This window comes from Babylonia areolata, chromosome 23, assembly GCF_041734735.1.
Source record: "Babylonia areolata isolate BAREFJ2019XMU chromosome 23, ASM4173473v1, whole genome shotgun sequence".
NCBI classification, from domain to species: Eukaryota; Metazoa; Mollusca; class Gastropoda; order Neogastropoda; family Buccinidae; genus Babylonia; species Babylonia areolata.
Genome location: NC_134898.1, coordinates 43,475,797 through 43,499,757, shown reverse-complemented (window position 1 = coordinate 43,499,757; position 23,961 = coordinate 43,475,797). Strand labels below are relative to the sequence as shown.

Genomic DNA, 23,961 nt, shown 5'->3' with positions numbered 1-23,961 from the left:
CAGTATCTGCTGTTTATGTTTCTTGTCTTTCCCTTCTTTTCCCTTCTCCCCTGTCTAGCCTTTCCCCCGCCCCCCCACCCCCGTCTACTCTGTCTCTCCCCCGGCCAGTCTCCGTGTCTTGGGTCCGTTCTCGCTTTCTAATCTTCTACACAGGTCCCATCTGTCTGTTTCTCTCTCTTCCGAAGCAGTCTCCCTAGCTGTCTGCTCAGTTCCCCCTTGCTTCACCGTTAGTCTGTCTCCGAGGCAGTCTGCTACTGTCTCAGTGTCAGCCTTGTCTCCAAGTCAGTTCAGACCGCTGTACATGTCCGTCTCCAGACGTTCTCCCTGTCCGTGCTCACATCGTCTCTGTCTTACCCTGTAGCTGTCAGTGTAGGCCTTCATTGTCAGTCCCCAACAATAACCTTAACACAGCGGCCCGCGTTTATTTATTATTATTATTATTTTATTATTATTATTATTATTACTACTACTACCTTTTTCTATATTATAATTATTATTCATTTATTTATGTAAGCTTATCTATTATTTATTCACTTTTTTTCTCTTTTTTTTTCTTTTTTTTCTCAAGGCCTGACTAAGCGCATTGGGTTACGCTGCTGGTCAGGCATCTGCTTGGCAGATGTGGTGTAGCGTATATGGTTTTGTCCGAACGCAGTGACGCCTCCTTGAGCTACTGAAACTGAAACTGTCAGTCCCCGTTGCCCGGCATATCCCTCAGTCCACTGTCTACGAGGTTTCTGTCTCCCCTCTCTCACAGTGTCACTTCAGTCCCCGTCTCTGCTTTCCGCGTCTTTTTCTATCCCAGTCTTTGTCTATCTTTGTCATGGTCCTCCGTGTCTTTGTCTGCCACATTTTTTTCTCGCTTATGTTTTTTTCAGCTCGCGCGGCACGGGAGCACTGACATGGCGGCAGCTTGGCCTCAACTGAGCGGCCATTCGATCGGTCCATTTTACTTTTTAAATTGTGGCACCCACACATACTCACAAGCACGTAACATGAACACCAGGTCGTTATTTTAAAAGGGATTTTTTTTTTAAGAAAAGAAAAGACATAACAAATTCATCGTACATAGACAAACAGGATCAAATGTCCATGTTTACAAAACACTAGACGTTTACTGAAAATTTTGTAAAATGAGCAGACAACTCTCATCGACAGAAAAGGAAGTAACTCTGAAAGTGTTTTTCCATCGGGTTGGATGTGAGCGGTCAGTTGGGACAGCTGTTTTCAGTTTGGCTGTTCACCAATGCTGCTGCAACTTGTGCAAGTCACACCCGAAGTATGGATCGAAAGGTGAGCTTTCCGCTTGAGGGTCTTCAGTGTTATCGCCTTCTGTCTTTTTACTAGTGCAAAAGTGATAAACCTGTTGAGTAAATGTGTACTTATTTATCAACACGTTATTGGAAACCACAGGGAAGTTTCAAGAGGGATGCGAGCACTGTTACTCGTAATGAGGAAAACCACCAATGAACTGAGCAATATCCATTTCTTCCCGTGTATGATATGAAGAGGAAAAAATTGTAAGTTGGTTAGAAACATTGTAGTTTATATATACTCTACATGTCTTTCCCTCCACTCTTTTAATTGAACTTCTTTTCGGCATTCGAGAGGGGAAGAAATTTAGAGTATACAACTTTTTCCGTCTTCAAAACGGAACTGAATGGAAAGAGTACATGAAAAGAAACGTGCATATTGCCTTCTTTTCATCATTGCGTCTTCCTTGACATGGACTGGGTTCCTGACGAACCAGGTAGTCCAGCAATGAAGTCTGCTGAACTAACTTTTCTTCTACTTTTTCTTTCTTTCTTTTTTTTTTTTTTTTTTTCTAAGAAAGGATGGAAGACATATTCATGCACAGAAAGTCACACTTCCTCATCATTTGAGTGTGCAATGTATGTCTGTGGCTGTGTGTGTGTGTGTGTGTTATGAACTAACGAAGCAAAAGGATTCATTATCTGCATACATGGTGTTTCATGGAGCCAGCCTGTGTATGGAGACAGATGGTCAGAGAGTTCCCTAGAGCGTTCAGGGCGAATGGCACAGGAGGTCTATGGGAGAGCTCTGTCCCGGAGGGTCACCTGGTCACCACCTGTCAAGAGGAAATTTCACCCTCGAGAAGTAAGAATTCACTTGTGCATACATATTCCATGTGTATGTGAAACAGACAGAGATGGATGTACAATTCTCAGTTCTGTTTTGGTTTTTGCTGAGTGGGGCCCAGGTTCCCCTGGCTGAACTAGGGGGCTTAACGGTTGCACAGACATCAGTCTCCTATAGCACACTCCCCATTGTGGATTGTTACCCTGTACAGGGATTACCACAGGGATACAGACAAGACAAGATGTGTACAGATGGTGAGAGATAGAAGGGGAAGAAGGCAGAGGATTAGTATTTATGTGTATAAGTGTGTATTCTATTCCAATTTGTATTGTGTTGTGTTGTATTACTCTGTTGTCACAACAGATTTCTTAGTGAAACTCGGGCTGCTCTCCCCAGGGAGAGTGTGACGCTACAATGAGAGCGTCTCCTTTTGTTATTCTTTTGCCTGCAAGTGTATTTATTTTCCTACCAAAATGGATTTTTCTTGGGAATTTTACTAGAGAGAACCCTTTTGTTACTATGGGTTCTTTTATGTGTGCTAAGGGCATGCTACACATGGGACCTCAGTTTATCATCCCATCCTGATGACTAGCATTTAGACCACCACTCAAGGTCTAGTAGAGGGGGAGAAGATACTGGAGAGTCAGAGTGTGGGGATCAAACTGTTGCACTCAGGTTCTCTTGCTTCCTAGGCAGACGCATTGCCTCTAGACCTACATTCCACACCATGTGTGTGTACACGTGAATGTTCACGTGTGATATATATATTTTGAGAAATACATGCATTAGTTGTAGCTGAATATTTGACAGATTAATGTGTTTGTTTTTCTAATATGTCATTCTGTTTCACTGTCAACAACATTGTTTAGCAACAAGGTTTAAGTGACTGTTAGATTTTGACTACTGTTAAGCTCTGTGTGTGTGTTGGTATATATATAAATAACTATAATTCTAAGTTCTATTTCACTGTCAACAACATTGCTTAGCAACAAGGTTTTTAAGTGAATGTTAGATCCTGGCTACTGTTAAGCTCTGTGTGTGTGTGTGTGTGTTGGTATACTCTCAGGAGGACTGTGCTGATGTGCCCTTCAATGAAGCATTCATGTCCATGGTCAGCTGCCTGCACCAAGCCTCCAGAGCATGCCAGGTATTTGTTGACTTAAGCACTTGTTGGCTTGTGGCCATGCTTTTGAGAAATACATGCATTAGTTGTAGTTGTTCAGGGTAGTGAGTCAAAAATGGATCAATGTCAAGGCACCTTAAAAATGAGAAGTACATGTACATCAGCTATTCTGTTTTGTTTTATTCATATTTGGAGAGAAACCTAGTGAAACTTTTGAAAAAGAATAATTTTGCATTCAGTGAAAGCAGCACATCTGCTATTCCTTGTTGCCACTTTTTTCATATGTGAACATTGTTGTATCATGCTGTTGGTGTTGGTGTTTGCATGGAAGTATGCAAGCTCACACTTATACAATGGAGAGCATGTCAACACAGAGTGCGAGTGAAGTCATATGCAACTTACATAACCAGGTGGAAGCTCCATTTAATACAAAAGCGTGATAGGAGGTAGTGAGAATGAGGCTTTGAATCATCATTACTATGGACACAACAAGCACAAAGGTAAATAGGCAAAGAATATTCATAGTTTTCATCTTTTTTTTCATTTTTTTTTTTTTTTTTTTTTTTTCACCATCATCTGCACTGTCTCAGTGGCATTACTGCCACACTGCTCATTCCAAGTCCCTCATATACGGCCACACCCAAGTTTGTCTGCCACAGTCCCAGGGCCAGCAGTACACAGGGAACCATCGATGTTTGGTCACCAGGAGGCCACACACCAGAGGTGACCCTCGATTTCTGCTGAGCCACTTCAGTGGTGTTCAGTGGTACCTGTTCTATTTTAACATACTTTAGACACCACCTACTAAACCCCATACTGTCAACAAAATAACTTAATGACGGAGTCAGACTGAGTAAGGGTCTTACCCATAGTGGAGACCATCACCATGTCCCTTCAGCAACAGTCCCCAATGAATCTTTCAGCACTGAAGACCTTGACAAGACTCACCCCAAGTGTGGAAGTGGAGGGGTATCGAAAGTGAGGTCACCATGAGAACATGACATGAAAGGCCACATAATTTGGGACTTTATATATAATATATATATATATTGATGATGATGGAGGAAGAGGATGCTGTGGAGGTCCAGTCAGGTTTAGGACCACATGACAAGGCTGTACCCGACTCTACACTTCCTGTCTCAACGATACCCAGCATCAACCAGGCCCGAGAGATACAGACACCTGCAGTGTTGGTCAGGAAATTAGAGCAACACACCTAAAGACGAATCCGTGAAGTGGATGATATCATCTGTGTGGTCCCAGTCTCCCCATTTAAGCCCATTGTACACTCAACCAAGCCAGTTGCCGACCAAAAAACCCCACCTCTGCCCGGGAATCAAGCCTGTGTTCTACCAGCCATCAGTTTGCAATACAAACCACATCGCCACAGCGGCTTGTCTTAGTCTTCATCTTGTGCACATGTGGGCTGCATGTCCCATGTTCACTGGTGTAGATCAGTGAGCATGCTTTTACATGAATGGCTGTTCTACCTCACTCGGTAGGTGGTTAGACTCTGTGTGGCTTTTTTTTTTTTTTTTTTAAACAAGAGCAGGAAGAATTAGAAGCAAAAAACTCTTATAAAAGGGGGAGAGAAATAAGACAAAGAAATCATCTTTAATTGTTCAGCGTTTCGGTCACTCTGCTACTCTGGATTCAGAAAACGGGAACCTTGAGCTTATTATTCATTTTATCGTTTGAGAATTATTTTCTGTTCAGCTTTCCTTTCTTTCTTGATCACTTCTCCTTCAATTGCAAGTGTGACAGGCAACGAAAACTGACTGATCTGTGCCTAGCAGGTAAACATGATTTGATCCATGAAGGATTAGGAATATCTCAGTAGGATGGGGCAGTTCACACTGTTTCATTCCAGCTGTTGCCTCGTTTGTCAGTCATTGACCGAGGACAGTAGAACTTGAAGGGAAGCAATCCACCAACTTTGTGGACAGCATTCTGAACTGACTTGGGTTGTTTCCCATTGTCTAACCAGTCTTTGAAGAAAATTGAATATATGTCAAATGAATAATGTGCAAAATGCACACAATGGCTGAAGATTGCTAGCATATATTTTTACATCCAGTGACAGACAGGAGTTTTAAAATTTAGTGTGTGTGTTTTTGAGAGGATAGTGGGAGAGGGCATATTTTTGTTGTTGCTGTTTTGGGGGGGAGAGAGGAAGGGGGGGGGTCTGTGTTTTCTTGATGTGGATACTTATATAGTGCCTATCCTCGGGCGGAGACCAAGCTCTAAGCGCTTTACAAACACAAGGTCACTTGCACAAATCTTCTGGTTATTTTTTTATAATCTAAAAACGCACCTATTCTTGATAGTCGCTTCCTGACCTCATTTCACTGTGACTTTCAGAAGTACCACACCAACAAGGAACTGGTGAAAGGCTATGAAGATTCCGTGGAGCACTGCCAGAGGTTCCACAAAAGACCTCAAACAGATCGAGAATGTTACACAGGGAATCCGGTGATTATACTGCTATGATGTGACTCTGTGTGTGTGTGTGTGTGTGTGTGTGTGTGTGATGAGTCCTTGGGAGTCAGACTGCCTGTGTCTCTTCCTGAAGTTCTGGACTCTGCTAAAGATGTGGCTTTTGTTGCAAGGTACAATTTCTTGGGTGTGTTTGGGAGGAAGTTAGGTGGCTGAATGGTTAAGACACTTGTATACCAACAGTGTCCATGGGGGTCTGGTTTCAAATCCCTGTTTCACCATTTCTCCAAGATTGACTGGAAAATCAAATTGAGCATCTAGTCAGTAGGATGAGATGAAAACCAAGATCCTGTTTACAGCATGCACTTGATGCACTTGAAAAGAACCCATGGCAATGAAGGTGTTGTCCTCTGGCAAAATTCTGTACTGAAATGAAACCCACTGTGGTAGGTACACACAAGTATTTGCATGCATTCCAGGCCTGGCTAAGCACGTTGGGTTATGCTGCTGGTCAGGCATCTGCCTAGCAGATGTGTTGTAGCATATGTGAATTTGTCTGAATGCAGTGACACCACCTTGAGAAATGATGATTGTTAAGTTGAGGGGAGACCAAGCCTGTTTTTTTTTTTGTCAGTTTATGTACATGTGTTTCTTGTAGGGCCTGAGATCCATTTTGAATCGGAGCATTCGAAACTCACAGATAGAGAATATGGGTGGGTGGGGAGATTGTTTGTGTGTGTGTGTGTTTTACTGAAGGAGGATGTTTTGTGACAGCTGCAGGCAGAAGGAAGAGTTCACCTGACACTGCCGGAGGGAGCGTACGCCATCACAGCTCACAAGCCTGCCACTGGCGCCAGTAAAACCAACATAGTTCAACTCTCCAGCAACGGAAGCCTCTCCCTCAACTTCACCTTGTGATACTGGGCACTGTTTTGGGGATGGGGCGGGTTGGGGGGGTGTCTGGTATGTGTGTTACTCCTTAATATTTCATTCGTTTTGGAGCATGGATTGGAAGAAGAAGAAAATTGGTAGAGGAAAGTTTAATAGTTAGTACTTATATGGTGCAAACTCCCCATGAAATGGACTTTAAGTGGGCTTTAATCAAGAAATCAGGGAAAGTATGGGTAATTGTCTTTGTATTTTTTTTATCTATTTTTTTTATTTTAGTATTTGTTGTTTAAGTGCAGGACAGACCAGCATAATGTATTCCTTTTTAAAGGTATGTTTTATGATATTTGTTTTCTTTTTCATGGCTGTGCACTGACATGCACTTTTATTATCATTAATTTTGATCGGACGGTTGTGCCTCTGTATCAGTATTGAAGGCTGTAGCTTACTGTACAACCTATTGTATATTCTGTTTAGAATAATGCTCTTTATTACATTAGTATCTCATATTATTTTAGTAGATATTAAGACTAGTTTCTCCAATGTTCCAGTGGTGTTGGTAGATTATCTCATTACACTAGGTTCTCCAATTAGTGGATTATCTTTTTACACAGGTTTCTCCAATAATAATTTTAGTAGATTATTTTAGTACACCAGTTTCTCCAATTATTTTAGTACATCATCTTTTTTCAACCCTGTTGCATTGTTTTAACAGTGCATGTGTTCTATTCTTGATGCTGGGGTTTCTCATAATTAACTCTGCCTTTCTTTCTTCTTCTACTTCTTCAATCCATGCATCCAATCGGGAGGCGTGTGAATGCTAGTTGTGGTTTCACACCACGGAAACAAGAGTGCCTGGTGGTTGGGGTTAGCGCTGCGGTCGGTGTGGTGAGACATTTTTTAGATCTGACACTTGACGTTTGATGGAAGTTTGTTTCCACGTTGTTCATTTTGATGCTATTTTAATAATGCTGGTCATTTCCATGTCATTTTATTTGTGAAACGTTTATGTTTTGGTAGTTCACATTTTGATGATTCCTTTAGAACACAGGACTTTGAAGTATTTATCCTGTGGTTACGGTGTTTTGCCAATACATTGGCACTGTTGAAAGTGTTCCTTACATTTATGCTCCTTTTTGATAAAGCATTTACAAGGATAGGCAAATGAAAGTATTTGACTTTTCATATTCTTTTAGCTTTCTTCGTTTTTTTTCTCCAAAGTAGAGTGGATGATTTTGATCAATCTTTCTTTTTTTAACCACATATTTTTTTCTTTATTATCAATCATGATTTGGTTTGGGGTTTTTTTTTCTTGGTCAACGACTATAAGTAATAGGCCATAGACTTCATTGACAATAGCATCACAAATAGGGAAGAGTGAGTTAGTTTCACTTGTCTGTTTTAAGATCGCAGCGGCTTTGAACGGGTGCTGTCGTAGTGGGAGGTATTTTGTTCATGAATAAATCATTGCATAATTGCTGGATGTTATGAATATCGCTATAAACTCACAAAAATGGTATAATAGCAGTGATTTACCCAATTTACTGGAGTGGTACTGATTCATGTTCCTTGGATGTGTGTGATGAAAACAATGGTTGCTCTGTGCGGATCACTAAGGCAGAGTGGATACCTGTCAGTTGTGACCGGATGATTGTCGTGTTGAGAGTGAGGAGAGTCAGATTTAGTATTTCCTGTACTTTACACAGATTTACATACATGGTTTTCTGTTGCTTTTACTGAAATGGTGCTTCCAGCCTTTACAATATGTTGACCTGTGTATTTGCATAGTAATACCGGCAAGTGTTCAGTCTGTTCAGGCAGTTGTTCATGGCAAGTGTTCATAACATGTTAGATTTATTATTATGTGTGTTCACAATATATGTTTGTGAAACAGGTGTGCTTCCACTGTTCACAATTATGTTTGTTAAACAGGTGTGCTTCCACTGTTCACAGTACACATTTGTTAAACAGGTGTGCTTCCACTGTTTTCATGTTCCTTAGACATGTGCCTCCACTGTTCACAGTACATGTTTGTAAAACACGTGTGCTTCCACTGTTCACAGTACACGTTTGTTAAACAGGTGTGCTGCCACTGTTCACATTACACGTTTGTTAAATAGGTGTGCTTCCACTGTTCACAGTACACATTTGTTAAACAGGTGTGCTTCCACTGTTTTCATGTTCCTTAAACATGTGCCTCCACTGTTCACAGTACATGTTTGTTAAACACATGTGCTTCCACTGTTCACAATACATGTTACCAGCTTCTCATAATGTTCTCACCTAGTGTTAGTCCTGTAATAAGATTTTTTTTTCTTTGTCAGTAAAAAATATGCCTGGCTTCTTTAAAACCAGAGCTGTTGAGAGACAGCAAAGTTCACCAGGTTTCCTTCCTGCTTCATTTAGAAGCTGTTCCTGTCACCTGCAGATCAATATATGTTGTCCAGGACCGACTTTGACAGAGCCTCAGATGAACAGAATAAATATTTTGAGGGTGATGCCCCCAACCCACCCCCTTCCTGCACCTCCCTCAACCCCCAAAAAGAACAAAATGTGCAGGTGTTGTAGAGGATATGTAGTTAAAGTGGACATGTTTTTGTGTCTGCAGGTATATGTGTGTGTGTGTGTGTGTGTGTGTGAAGGAAATAAGATGGTGGCAAAACAGTCACAAACAACTGTATTCTAGTCATGTCTTTCTTGCAATGCTTGAACTTTGTCTTAACCTGCAACACTGTACTTGATTGTATGGGCAGATCTCCCATTGGGATGCTGAGGGCAGTTTCGCTGTTCAAGTTGTTTCTCTGTCGTATGGAAAACCTAGCCATGAGTTTTTTCTTAGTAGAAATGGGAAATCGGTCTAATCGGGAATCAATTCCCATGCACTGTTCGGGTGTATATATAACAATAGGGAAGGTTTGCAGGCCCGCTTACATGGTGGACATTTCGTCAATTGCAGAGTGAGAAGTAGGTCATATGACGTCACGGGCAGCCCACAACCGTAACCAGCTTAGTTTGCACTGCCTCTGTTCAAACAACTTTTTGGCAGAGTTTATAAACGGATCATTTAAAATATGTAATGGTAGAGATGTGACAAGAAACACGCTGAAAGTAAACACAGAACTAAGACTGAAGCAAATGGGTGTAATTATAAAACCAAATATATCTTGTAAACTTGCAAAAATAGTCACCGAAAATGTTCTAAGTCCTTTTGTCAGAACAGCAATTTCCATAATGAATTTTAGCCTTTCGGTGGCATGGAAAAAGCAGGAAATGGAGATGTGCATGCGCACACAGTTCTCGTTAAAAACACACGGGGAACATCCACGAAAATCAGACGAAAGTGGGTCTGCAAACCCACCCTGATGTGCTGTGGTGGCCAACCAGCACTTGATGTAGGATGGGATGATTTCAGCACAAATCACAACAGATTGTGCATAAGATTTGTTGAATTCGCTTGTTTGGTACAGTCACAAAACATCACTTTTTTTTTTCTTGAAGTAATGTTTTCTGACCATGCTAAACAGAAGTTGTTTTTTTCCCCAAATTCAACCATGTTTGGTGACAGTCATTTTTTTAAAAGCAGATTTACTAATAACATTGGTTTGGAAATAATGTCATGAATTAGAATAGTGATTAAGAAAAAGGATGTATATATTTTTTTCATATAGATCCCTTGTAAAAATTTTAAAATGTTTTGCAGAGACAGCTTTCATAGAATATTGGAGCACCTCATTGATTTTTTCCTTCTAGTTCTACTTTTTATATTATATATTTTTTTGTGAAATAAAGGTTTATGAAAATCATCTGGTTCTGGTATTCAATCAACACAAGCGAGGGCACTGCACACACACTTGCGCGCACACACACACACACATCAAACAAGAACAACATAAGCATGAATGATGTTTATTAAAACATTGTTTTTATTAAAGAAAAACAGATCTGAAAGAACACAGTAAAGTCGGTGGAATGAGTGTTTTACGAGCACCCTTCCAGTCATGTCATGGCTTGCACATTATTTGTCATGAGCCCAGCGACAGAAAGAACCGGTGTCACATCCTGCTGAAATTATTTACCCCACCTCCCGTCCAGGGTATTTCAAACAAAATAAATCATTAAATTAATCACCACCAAGCTCTACTAAAAGCTGGTATATAAAATAAACATCTTTTTTAAACTATCGTTTGATATGAAAATTTTCTGCTGGTTCCTTTTACATTCTTTCATTTTTTCTTTTATTTTTCAACGTTATAAATTAAAGCCAGATAGAAATGTGGCTAAACCATTCAACAACAGTAACAATTGTTCTGTCAGCTTTTTCATCCGTCAAGAAGATATGAATATGATTTTTGTCCCTAACATAACAGCTAGGATGTGACAAAGTTTCTTTCGGTGTGGAGATTTTATGCCCAGCTCCAAGCAACTCTTTTTGTTATGAACAGGTTTACAGACAAAAAAACATAACATGCAAAATGAAACTATAAGTAGTTGCAGAGATCTTTTACAGCCGATTTGATTACATGGTTTGAACAAAGCTCACTATGCGAATTGATCAACCTTTGGCAACAAAATGAAGGAATGAACCGGACATGTACAGGAAAAAAATAACTGCACTTGTAAATGACGCCAAAATAAGATGGTTTATAATTACACAGTGTACATTTGTGATATGTCAAATCTGAAAGTGTTTATGCATCCCATCTGTCCAACGTGGATCCTGAAATCATAGCATCTGAGTGGATGCTGGGGAATCAGCTACAACGTTTCAATGTCTGTGTCAAACTTTCTATCATTCATTTTCAATACATGTGTCTCAAACAAGTTATTTATTGAAGCTGAATCTGATCAATGCAGCATGCAAAGATAATGAGTTAGTACCCCATCCATTTAAACTCTTTTTGCCTCTCTAGAATATCACCTGCAACTATTACTACGTGCAGCAATTCATGATTTCCATCCCACCCTCTTTACCCTAAAACGAATGAAAACGCCAAAATAAATAAATATCCCCCCAAATAATTATATACAAACATATCAATATGCATACCACATCCAAATTTTCATTTTATGTTCATCACATAGTTCAAACAAAACAAAAAATATGATGCCAAAGCACACAAACTCTTTGTTCCAGAAAAAAAAAAAAGCATTCAGATCCAGGCAAACCAGTTCAGTTTACAGCACAAAGCTTAACACAAGACACCAGTTTCACACAACACTCCTAAAAGAAAAGAAACACAACCAGTACCCTTCAAGCCTGTTAATTATGAAAAGGCAAAGCAATCAAGCAAAAAGGCGAAACTTGCAAAGCCTGAAATGCATACACGTGGATCCACCCACCAAATCACAAACTCCCACCAAATCACAACGCAAAAAAATATAATAATAATAATAAATATTTAAAAATCAGCAACACAATTAAATGACGGTGCATCTTTTTCCCAACCAGTGAGCAAAACCGAAAAATGCTTGTGATATGCAATGCCGCTGGAAAAGATAAACTATCCTTGTGCATAAATGGAAGGGGAAAGGTGTACACCCCCAAAATAAAAAAAAAAACTATACAAAAAAGGACTGGCAGGGAGAAGGAGTGGGAGGAATAATCTAGATATACCTTGTTCATAAACCATTCACAAAAATGAAGGGGGAAAAAAAGCGTGCCTACTATGTACACAACAAATCACAACACACTGAACCTAGTAAAAGGACAAAACTGGTCCATTTATGGAAATGCTAAGGAATGTTCTGCTCCAATCAAAAACACTTCACCCTTCAGTTTCTATTTTTTTGTACAACACTTTCATGTAACACATTTTGGACTAATACAATACACTTACAATTGTTAAAACAAGGTTTGTCCACTGACAAGTTCTGCAAAGTATCTGATCAGAATATTTTCTTCGAACACTGAAGAACCTTGGCATTACTTTGAATGGACCACAGCAGCCAGAAACAAGACTTGAGTCCCAATGTACCCTTGTCGTACTTTGTGAACATTTTGACAGTTTTAAAATTCTTTTCTAATGTATCAGATCAGTGAACTTCTTCTTCTGTATACAGACATGTGTATATTATAACCAGTAGTATGACAAACTATCAAAGAGAAAAAGAAACATGATGCTTTGTTTTTCAAGAGCAACAAACCATAACTGACCAGCTTCATCAAACACAAGGAAAGAACAAACTTCTTTCCTTCAGTAAACATATGAAATGCTGATACTAAAAACCTGTTTTAGTGGCAGTTGAACGAAGCACAATAAACTCAAACCACGTTAACACAACAAATGAGCTTCAACAACCCAGTTGAACGCTTTGCTTACTACCTTGTCCACCCTTCACAATCTGTTAACAAGGCTTTCTTCTTTTTCTTCTTATACTTTCTCGGTTTAACTGCATATGCAAGCAATACATGAAGCAATCAAAAAAGAAAAAAAGCAATGTGATATTCATATTAACTTGCTTGAAAATACAAACAAAAATTGCAGCAACTACTCAACAGCTGTTACACTTTGAATTCAATGAAATGCATGCATGAATCATTAGGAACAATGAGCTTAGTGATATGTGAAAATCATAACATTGTCGTAAACACTTTTTATTTTCCTTTTATTGATACAACAACAACAAAATATCACACAGTTTCATGATAAAGCTAACTTTATTTTGCCCACCAAACTTTTCAAAAACATGTGTCACCCCCCACCCCTACCCCCCTCACCCCCATCCCCCTCCCTCTCCCCCAAACCTCAAAGCCCCCTCTCCCCCTTCTCACAGCCATCCAGCCTGACAGACATTTCAGGTGGCAAAGTTTGTTTGAAGTGACATCTGTCAGGGATGAGCTGACAGTGAAATGAACCCCCCCCCCCTCTCCCATCCATCAACAAAGCAGAAAGTGATGGTCACTTGTGGACTAGAAGATGACTAACAAGCGGGGGTGCTAACAGTAAACCTTATCACTCACCTTGTCCCTCATCAATGCCACTCAACCGGTGTTTTTGTTGTTGTTGTTTTTTTTCCCCTGCTCCCTCAACTGTATTTTTTTTTTATGTTTTCTTTCACCATGACAGTGATGTCATAGTTAGAACGAACAGCAGTCACAAACACAAAATGTATTCATTCAAGGCCATTAATATTCAATTTCATCAGCCTATGACGACGGTAGGACAGAGGAAGTATGACAATAGTCCCACTGCATAAACTGGACTGAACTGTGAGAAAAATAGATTTAACAATGGAAGGACAGAGGACATTGATTAGCCCCAACATGGAATGATGGCAAAGTGTGTTAACAATGAGCAGCCAACAGCAGCAACTCCATGGCATCACATAGCTTCTTACACATACTCCTCCCCACCCTCCCCTGTCTCTCTCTCTCTCCTCCCCCTCTCTCTCTGTCTCTCTCAATATATATTTGCATTTGCATTCACTCCATGTCATAAAGACCCTATAGCTCAGGGGACAAAATGTTAACAATTTTAATAGCTGATGTACTGACCTTTTCATACCAAGATCATGCCTGTTTTTTCAGTTTACCCTGTTTCAAAGAAAACCTGAAGAAAACATACATCATATTTGATCACTCTTCTCTCTCTCTCTCTTTCTCTCTGTAACACACACACTCTCTCTCTCTCTCTCTCTCTAATCTTTCCCTTTTTTTTTTAAATGGACTCAATGTTTCTTACAATTACTTAACATTATTCTCACAGTTAAGAGCAATATTTTAATATTTGTTCCCCCCCCCCCCCACTCCTCCCCCATCAAAAACTCAGATTTTTAAGTAAAAAAGAAAACAGATGAAAAAGACAGTGAAAGGAAATTCACAAGCTGTGTGCTCTTGAAAGCTACAGTAACCATCCTCTGCTGAAAAAAAGTGGCATGAGTAAGACACTAGTACCATGACTGCACAGGAGGAAAATCAACACGTCACTATGCTGATGGCAAATACTTGTGATACACCAAAATTCTTATAAAAAGTAGAAATGCAAATTTATACAATGTATGCTCTGCATGATATAAAACCCACCTAATTTTTTTTCTCCATTTATATGAGTCATGGCTAACAAACATGAAGAAAATAAGAAGTAGAAAAAAAGAGGAAGGAAAAAAACCCACCAAAAAACACTGAGCAAAACATACTTCATTTCATTTCAATTAGCTTTCTTTATGTTTTCAATACTTTAATTATATATATATATATATATATATATATAAACTGGAACATACACATGCAGCTCAAGAAAACCAAAGAAGTACACAACCTAAAAAAAAACAAGAGGCATGATTGTGGTAGTTACAAAAAAACCCACTCAGATCCAACTTGTACTGTTTGAATTTGAAGTGCAGTCACTACATCTAATGTTCTTCTCAATCATGTCACTGATTCTGCTGCACAAAGTTACAGCAATCCCAAGAGGAAGAAGTCAAACCTAAGAAGGATGACTGGCATCTTAACCTCAAACCTTACCTTCATGAGGTGTCAGCCCTTCACTGACAGAGCAGACTCCTCAGCAGTGGTCAGAGGGTTGACGATTTACTGATGAATTTTGTCAGCTGTTTGTGCCCCAGAAAACACAAGCAAACCACAATGTAAATAACTCTGAGCCTTTCCAGGTTCTTTTTTTCTGGCCTGATTTTGTGACAATTATCCAAATTTGCCATTGGCCTGAGCACAGCAGACAATACAAATCAAAAAACAGAAAAAACATAACGTGCAATGATTCAACAATGCAGTTTCCGAACCACAGAGAAAAAAAAACAAAAATCACACATGCAATGCCTTAATTCTGGATAAACACTTCAGTTCAATGCCCCCCCCCCCTCCCACCCCTCCTTTTTTTTTTTTTTTTTTTTTAATCATCATTTATCTGGTCAAAGACCTCCTCACAAATGCAATAAGCTTCATGCACTTAGTTCAATATTCATCATTGCTGCAGACGGAGAAACATCAGTCATGTAATCACTGCATTAAGTATGTACAAATCTACACATGATTTTCATACTTTTGTAACTGTTGACAGTCAACAACAACAAAAAAGTACCCCCAAAATGTGTTCCCTTAACCCAAACTTTTAAAAAGAGAAAAAAGAAAGAAAAAGAAAAATGAAAATATGCAAGTGGGAGAAAAGCAAAATAAACACCACACAAACTACTACTTTCCTACTTACATTAGCAAACCAGTCCAGAACACCACAACAATATATTCCTTGCATTTGCAAACAAGTCTAAAACACTACATACAATTTTTTTTTTTTACAATAGCGAACCAGTCATAAACACTTCTACAATATTCTCTGTATATTAGCAAACCAGTCTTACACACTGTGATATTCTCCTTACCTCAGCAAAAGTCTATAACACTACAAACAATATTCTCCTTAAATTAGCAAACCAGTCCAGAACACCAGTACAATCAATTAACTTCAATGTCATAAATGCGTCATCCATCTTATTTTTCATGGTCCTGACCTTCCTTTTCAGTATGTGTGTGTGGGGGGGGGGGGGGGGGGGGGGGTGAGGGGGTCTATTACAAAGAGATTATTCCATGACCAGAACACAAGACATAAGACAGAAAAGATCAATACCAGATACATTTCTTCCATTTGAGACAGACTGATGAGTACTCAGAGTAGATTAACTTACACAAACACACAAATTCACACATCTAGTTATTGTTTTTTTTCTTTTTAAATCAAGCATACCATGTTGATCAAACATGCCAACATTCTCTCATTCCCACATGAATTCTGCTATTCTTCAAACCTCAAAACTGTCCTTACTCCACCACCCTTCTTCCAACCTCAAAATAATCTAAAACTCTCGGTTCTGTGAACTTTTGAAACCTTAATATGTCCATTTCTTTTTAGCATTTCTGACCTGTCTCCAAAGACAGTCTCATTCTCATTTGTAAAATAATAATATAATGTCAGTGTTTTGGTTCATCTGAGTCATATTAAGACTCTGGACTGATTATTGGCAACTATGTCAATATCCTTTTCTTCGCTTTGTCAGAACAGCTTTTTTTTAATCCATACTTATTTATCTTACACCCCAAGCCTTCTCATTCCATAATACTTATGAACACAAAGGTCACTTAATTCATAACGCCTGAACTCTTTAACAGACCAATCAACGATCCTAAGTTTTTATAACAATCCAAATATACTGACATGTTCAACATCATGCAACACACACACACACACACACACACACACACACACACACACACACACATTCAGTGATTCACCTTCCATCTCTTGATAAATCAGAATCATTCTCACTGCCACTCTTCTTGTCCTTCAAATGAGGAGAGTAAAAAGGGAAAAAAACTGAGCACAAAACAAACATTAAAAAAAAAGAGGATAATATTAATAATAATAGACCCAGAACACAAGCTAGAATACAGTAGAAACGAAAAAAGGTAGCACCCAGTTTCAGATTATATAACTCCAGCCAAATAAATCAAGCTGAATATCCATCCTCGTCCCATCCTTTGCAGACAGTGAAAAACATCACACTGCCAATGACCTGTTGCTCTCCGAGTCTGAATCCTTCCCACCACACCCACCATGCCAAATACAACAAAACAGAAGAAAACAAACAACACAAATATATCAAAGCAAACTACACCTCTCTTTCGGATTCAACATGTGTAGATTCTGACCCAGCGCAGAGAAAGCAAAAACAACAAAAAGCAAATCAAAACAAAGCACATCCTACAATACAGTGTTCTGTCCTCCTCCACTTCCACACTCAGTACCAGTGTTACAGGTAGTTTTTCAAGTTTCAGGCACCCTGAAACTTACAGGGGTAAAAAAGACAGACTGGGTATAGGAGAGAGAAGGAAGGAGGGTGTGGTCGAGGGGGAGGGGCACTCTTGTGAAGGGCAACCAACGCAAACTGAAATCAACAAGCAAAACCAAACTAAAACACAAATATAAATGATTAAAATGAATAAAGCAATACCTGTGGTTATTTTTTTCCTTCCATTACAAAACCAACACTTATACTCTGCTATAGCATGTGCACCTGTATACACACAATTGCGCACACACATGCACACACACACACATACACATACTGACACACAAACACAAACATGCACACGCACACACATACCACCAATCCATTTCACATACATTATACTACAACATTTACAGACAGTGAAAACATCCCCCTAGACATGCAATCTTGAACGAAATCACTACTTTTAACCCAATCTAAATTCTACCTGGACTGAGCTGGACATGGGTGTCTTGCTTCCACATTATTTTTCTGCATTTTTACCTTGGTTTAAAGTTCATGTGGACTAAGAGAGAGAGAGATGGGTAAACTGGTCTCTCCAATGTTGTTTAAACTGACCTTTTGAAACTGTTTAGAGTTTCTTCAACTGGTTTTTAAGGAATGACAGGTATTCAGCCCTGAAATCGGCCCCCTTTGAGGTAGGCTGGACAACAAGCAACATCATTTGATCTGATCTCTTCGTTATGGTATAAATGTTAAGACGCATTATTCCCATCTTTGTTGTCCTCCACATGTCCTAACTCTGAATGGTGAAAGGAAATTTTCTATCTAAAATTACGTTTAAATAACATATTTACCATGACCCAACTAGTGCAGACTCCGGCAGGGGTCTAACATTCCTGTCCTGTGCAAACTACTGTCCGCCTATGCGAATGGTGAAACTCTCTTTTCTGTCCCAACACAGTTTCTCCACATATCACTACTATAAAGAGATTGACAGAGTCCATGACAATTCTTTTCCTCACTGCTGTATATACATGTGCATCTCAATAGGCACTCAACTGCTTTCCCCCCTAGAATAGTTGTATTTGAAACAAGATTAAAAACAAGACTCTTAACCAAAAAATAAAAAATAAAAAAATAAATTGACTTTACACAAAGGAATAAAGATGAACAGACAGGAAAAAACACTTTCTAAAGTGTTTGTTTTTTTCTTTTCTTTTCTTTTTTTTTTGTCAGAGGAAACAAGACAGGAGAGTACGACAGTCAATTTTGTTTTCTTCCTACGTTGCATAAATCTGATGTGCTTGCCGTGCTATGTTCCAGACGTCACAACCGCTGTCACCACATCACAGGACCACTCACACTCACAGCAACAGCTGAGGACGCTTTCGTACTGTGCATTTTCAACCAAAACAAGGAGTGAACATGCGCACAAATCAGCCTGAGCAATCATGCACACACATGCACGGATGCAAGCATGCACACATACACACACGCACACACACACTCCAAATCATTCTCCCCATCTTAAATATAAGAATGATTTTTTTTTTTTCAAAGAAAACTGACACAGACGACGTATTAATACTTGATGAAGTTCACACTATTTTTGAAACACTTGCATATATGCAAAAGGTGTTATGACTAGCCTGTAGTCAGAGCTGTTAGTGTTGTGCTCACAAGCTGTCTACTAAAACAGCAACAGAACAGCAAACAACAAAACAGCTACACACACACACACACTCACACACACACACACACACACACACACACACAGAGAGAAACAGGGTTTTTTCAGTTAACAATTCCATACTGTTTAAGTTGAGAGATGGACGTTTTCTCTGCTACATCAGACCACACAGAAACATCTACGGGCCACCGACTGGTTAAAACTCAAAACTCAAAAATCAAAAAGAAACAACAAAAGCATAACCCCACATTCATTCCATGAGATGATAATGCTGTTATTGTTCTTACCAGAACACAAAACCATCTCCCCCCCCTTCACTCACCCCAAAAAAGGAAAAAAAATAACAAAAATACAAACATGAGAAGAGACAGATAAATCATTGCTGTTCCAACAGATAAATTAAAAAAAACAAAAAACAACAACAACAACACAACCAACAACAAAGACAATGTGAGAAAGAAATTTAAATTCAAGAATTTTTTTTTTTTAACAAAACAAAAAATCCCAAGAAAAATCACTACAAAAAGCAGGCAGAAAATCTGGGGCCCCTAATTTCTCTCCTCCTCCTCCTGCCCAACTACAGACAGTAAAAAACAAAAAGAAAGAGTTGACACACAAGCGGACAGACAAACTGTGTGCATAATGCAATGCAGAAAGACATGCGGGGCCACGCTCGCTGACTGCCACTGCGTAGTGTGTGCCGGCGGGTGGGGTGGGCGGGGTGTGGGTGTGGAGGGTGTCAGACGTTGGTGCTGAGCTGCTGCATGGCGCGGATCAGGGCCCGATTCTCCTCCTGCAGCTTCAGGTTGTCCTCGTCCAACTCGTCACACTCCTGGGGGGAAATAAAACCAACACGGGTAAAAATCAACACTCAGTTCCCCCCTTCACACTCCTGTGGGGGGAAAACCTACATGGGTAAAATCAACACTCAGTTCCCCCCTTCACACTCCTGAGGGGAAATAAAACAAACAGGGGTAAAATCAACACTCAGTGCCCCCCCCCCCCCCCCCCACCCCCTCACACTCCTGGGGGGCTGGGGGGGGGTGTGTGGGGGCAGGGGGGGAGAAAACCAACACGGGTAAAATCAACACTCAGTGCCCCCCACCCCACCCCCTCACACTCCTGGGGGGCTGGGGGGGGGTGTGTGGGGGCAGGGGGGGAGAAAACCAACACGGGTAAAATCAACACTCAGTTCCCCCCAACCCTTCTCTCTGAGGAAGGTGTTGATGAGCTCAAGACCACCAAAATTTACATATAAGTTCAAACTTTTCATTCTGAGTAAAGGAAATAATGGTGATACTGTATTATCGAAATCACAGTGAGCTCAAGGCCACCAAAAGTTACATATAAATTCAAACTTAAATCCAGCAATAATTGATAATCAGATCTGTGATAAAAGATGTATGCCAGAATGTGTGTTTGTGGAATGTGACATCTTAAATCAAAGTATTGTTGAACTGCACTGTTATTATAATCTTTTCATGTCTTATGTCTACTTTTAGTATGCTATTTCATGCCTATTTTACTCATATCCTTTAACTGATTTTGTGTTGCACATGTATGGCTGTGATGATGTATGTATGATTTACTCTTAAGTTACCTTTTAAAGGTTTCTGTTGTGTTGTTATCTACTGTGGTTATTTATTGTACGCATGGGTTGCCATCTGAACATTTTGTCTCTTATGTATACATGTTGAATGAATGTGATTTCTGTGCATTGTTTATGTGTTTTACACCACAAATGAATTTCTCTTGTTGAGATAATAAAGTATTCCGTAATCTGTAAACTCATCATTCCGAGTAAAAGGACAGTTTCTATTATGATTATCATCAAAATCATGAATATAAAAAACACTGCGCGTTTTGATGTCCCACTCTATACGAATAGAGTTTCACAACTCAGTTCCGATTTTCTTTTCCTGCAGAACAGACTGAATTCCAGCCAGCGTGAACCACTAGAACACACACTTGCCTGGTTTGGATTGTTTTTGTTTGCACTGTAGTAAAACCACAGCAGAGAATGATTCAAAATAACTGACATCACAAGAACAAGACACAACATGGGTGACAGTCTTGCCCAATAATTACTCTGTTAACAAAGGGCACTGCACTCATGGGCTCCTCAAACCATCCTCGTCACCCCCCACTCCTCTCCCCCAAACCCCATGTATTGAGAAAATGAAGAACTGCTTAGTGCATGTAAAATGAAATAAAAATTACCATAAAACAACAACAACAACAACAACAACAAATGCGTGTACTTTGTGCAGTATTCATCAAACAGAAAGGCAGCTGTTCCTATATCTACCGGTAATCCGGTAATATGCTTCTCACATTGTACATGACATCTTTCACAGACTTCATTGTCACAGACAATGGTACAGGTACCCCTCTCTATAATAATGACTATTATTACCCCACCCCCCCTCTGTGTGGTGAAAGATGGCTAATAAAAGACAAAAGGCACAGACAGGCAGGATGCCAGTTTTTTTCCTCCCATAATATCCTGACCCCCTTTTCTCTGCAGTCACAGTGTCCATTTCACTCGTTAACCCCTTGACTACTGCTGACAAGTATGCTCGTCAGTGGAGGCCTGTCACCTCACTGAGATAAGACAGAACACAGAGGCCTGTGTGTCAGTCACCATCCTGTATTCAGAATCTTTCTTCTTGTGACTGCATCTTTTTCGAATCTGCAAAACCAGCGACACCGCCTGAAAAATACCCATAAGGTAGTAACTGCACTTCAAAACTCACACCACACTGATCTCATTTCACCAAGGTCAGCAGTCAGAGGGTTAAAGCAATGACATCACCACTGGCAATATCATCTCAGCATCTTCGTTTGCTAAACACTTTAAATTTGCTGTACATTGTAACAAGGCATATATAACTGCAACAAGATCATGTAGACTAACTTCTCTCTCTCTCACACTGACAGACAAGACAGAGAGAAAGAGAAGGAAAAAAAATAGACCACGTAATAGAGACATGAGAATAGTCAATGGAGACAGTGATTAGTTTATGCAAATAGACAAAGACTCTGAAAATAAAATACACCAACAGAATGCAAGGCTGAACAAACAAGGCTAAAATGGATGTGTGGGATTCAAAACAATACATGAAAAAAAAAAAAATCCTGCCATCATGAAAAGACAGGGAGCTAACAGGCAGCTGCCTCTAAAACCATGCAGCAAAACTTATGAGATTCAGGTTCAACGACCCATAGTGAACTCCGGGCCCAATCCTCTCCTCCCACAATTGTAACCCTCCCCAACCGAAGTCAGATACCCATTTACACCTGGGTAGAGTGAGGAAAATCAGGTAGAGTGAGGAAAATCAGGTAGAGTGAGTAGAGTGAGGAAAATCAGGTAGAGTGAGGAAAATCAGGTAGATGAGTAGAGAGAGGAAAATCAGGTAGAGTGAAGAAAATCAGGTAGAGTGAGTAGAGTGAGGAAAATCAGGTAGAGTGAGAAAAATCGGGTAGAGTGAGGAAAATCAGGTAGAGTGAGGAAAATCAGGTAGAGTGAGTATAGTGGAGAGGAGGAAAATCAGGTAGAGTTAAGTAGAAGTGAGGAAAGAATCAGGTAGAGTGAGTAGAGTGAGGAAAATCAGGTAGAGTGAGAAAAATCGGGTAGAGTGAGGAAAATCAGGTAGAGTGAGGAAAATCAGGTAGAGTGAGTAGAGTGAGAGTGAGGAAAATCAGGTAGAGTGAGTAGAGTGAGGAAAATCAGGCAGAGTGAGGAAAATCAGGTAGAGTGAGTAGAGTGAGGAAAATCAGGCAGAGTGAGGAAAATCAGAGTGAAGTGTCTTCACTTTCCCATGGACCCAACACCATCTAGAACAGAGCCTTGAACCCTGATCACTGGTGAACACAGGATCACAAGTCTAACACCTAATCCATTCTGCCATCGACTCATGGAGCCCCCTCAATGCAGAAACCAACAGCCAAATTCTTTACATGGGGAGGGGGGTGGGGGTGGGGGAGAGAGAAACACCCAAGACTTTAACATCAAAAAGGACATAAAAATAGAAAGAAATCAGTACATATAAAAATCTTTTTAAAAAAACAACAAAACAAACAGACAAACAAAACACACATAATAATAATAATAATAATAACAATGTTTTCCATGTTTTCCGTAAAATACCAGAATGGCCAAGCAGGCACTATTTCGAAGATGTGAAGCAAAAATAACGTCTGTAAAGAGATTTTTGTTGTTGTTGTTGATTATCATCAAAATCAAGAAAACTTGCAATCAAGATATATAGATAAATAAATAAACAGATAAATAAAACATATCTAAACCAAACAGGTTAGCCATTTTTTGTACTGAAAAACTAAACCAAAAAAAAACCATCCTGGTATCAGAGGAATGACGCGAGGTAACTTCTCTTGATTCATCCGTCGCCCTGAACTAGTTGAAGTCAACACATTCAAACCTTACTGTCACTTCAACAACACACATGCATCGATGAACTCAAATCACAACACACAGACACAACACTGATTCCAAAATGCAGTCACAACAATGGCTCTGTCTTCCTCTTTTGAAGCGAAGGGAAAAAGAGCTCAAAAGGAAAAACATCTATTCTGAAACTGAAAAAATAAAATAAAATAAAAAGAGTCAAAGGAACATGAAAACTGCATTCCAGCAAACACTGTCACAAAACACCATCAAGCTGGTCACAGAAGAAGAAGAAAAATTAACGAAAACAACACAGACAATATATAATATCTCACACCTGCCATTCTCAGGGAAGAGACAATGAATAGACAGCAGCAACTGAACTCCACACATAACGTCAGAAACAAACTGGGTGCTGGGGGAGGGGGGAGGGGAAGAGGGTAAGGGGGTGGGGGGGAGGGGGAGGGAAGTAAAAGAAAGAAAGGGAAAAAAAAGAAAGAAAAGAAACACCTACACACTACCACAATGAAAATCTGAAAATCATGCTGTTGTTACCCAGGAGGTTAATGTCCT

General features: G+C 39.7%; 2 protein-coding genes across 4 annotated transcripts in view; one reads left to right on the top strand and one right to left on the bottom strand.

Moving 5' to 3' along the window:
• The first annotated feature begins 1,160 nt into the window (after positions 1–1,160).
• On the top strand, positions 1,161–10,350 carry LOC143297752 (uncharacterized). 2 transcript variants are annotated; one of them, XR_013057307.1, is made up of 6 exons: positions 1,161–1,293; positions 1,984–2,118; positions 3,167–3,247; positions 5,585–5,695; positions 6,434–8,441; positions 8,480–10,350. XR_013057307.1 is itself a non-coding variant. In XM_076610206.1 (5 exons), the coding sequence occupies exons 1-5, from the start codon at positions 1,282–1,284 to the stop codon at positions 6,575–6,577; spliced, it is 483 nt and encodes a 160-aa protein (XP_076466321.1). In that variant the 5' UTR covers positions 1,161–1,281; the 3' UTR covers positions 6,578–10,350. The 2 variants fall into 2 exon arrangements, 1 of the variants encoding a protein (XP_076466321.1); XM_076610206.1 differs by having other exon boundaries at positions 6,434–10,350.
• Positions 10,351–10,437: 87 nt separating this feature from the next.
• LOC143298280 (uncharacterized) overlaps positions 10,438–23,961 on the bottom strand; it is a 41,376-nt gene continuing 27,852 nt past the window's right edge. Inside the window, exons 6-7 of one of the 2 annotated variants that reach the window (XM_076611096.1) lie at positions 23,944–23,961; positions 10,438–19,812 (exon numbers count right to left, since the gene is read on the bottom strand). The exon at positions 23,944–23,961 is cut by the window's right edge and continues 13 nt beyond it. Coding sequence is in view for 1 of the 2 variants with exons in the window: in XM_076611095.1 (XP_076467210.1) it covers positions 19,720–19,812 (93 nt within the window). In the remaining variant the exon portion in view is untranslated. The remainder of the gene's footprint in view (positions 19,813–23,943) is intronic. The other variant, XM_076611095.1, reaches the window with a different exon arrangement.

Excerpts from the sequence above, each read along its gene's own strand:
- LOC143297752 (XM_076610206.1), top strand. Across the intron at positions 2,119-3,166 it reads GGAAATTTCACCCTCGAGAA|GAGGACTGTGCTGATGTGCC; the intron begins GTAAGAATTCAC and ends GTATACTCTCAG. Across the intron at positions 3,248-5,584 it reads AAGCCTCCAGAGCATGCCAG|AAGTACCACACCAACAAGGA; the intron begins GTATTTGTTGAC and ends TGTGACTTTCAG.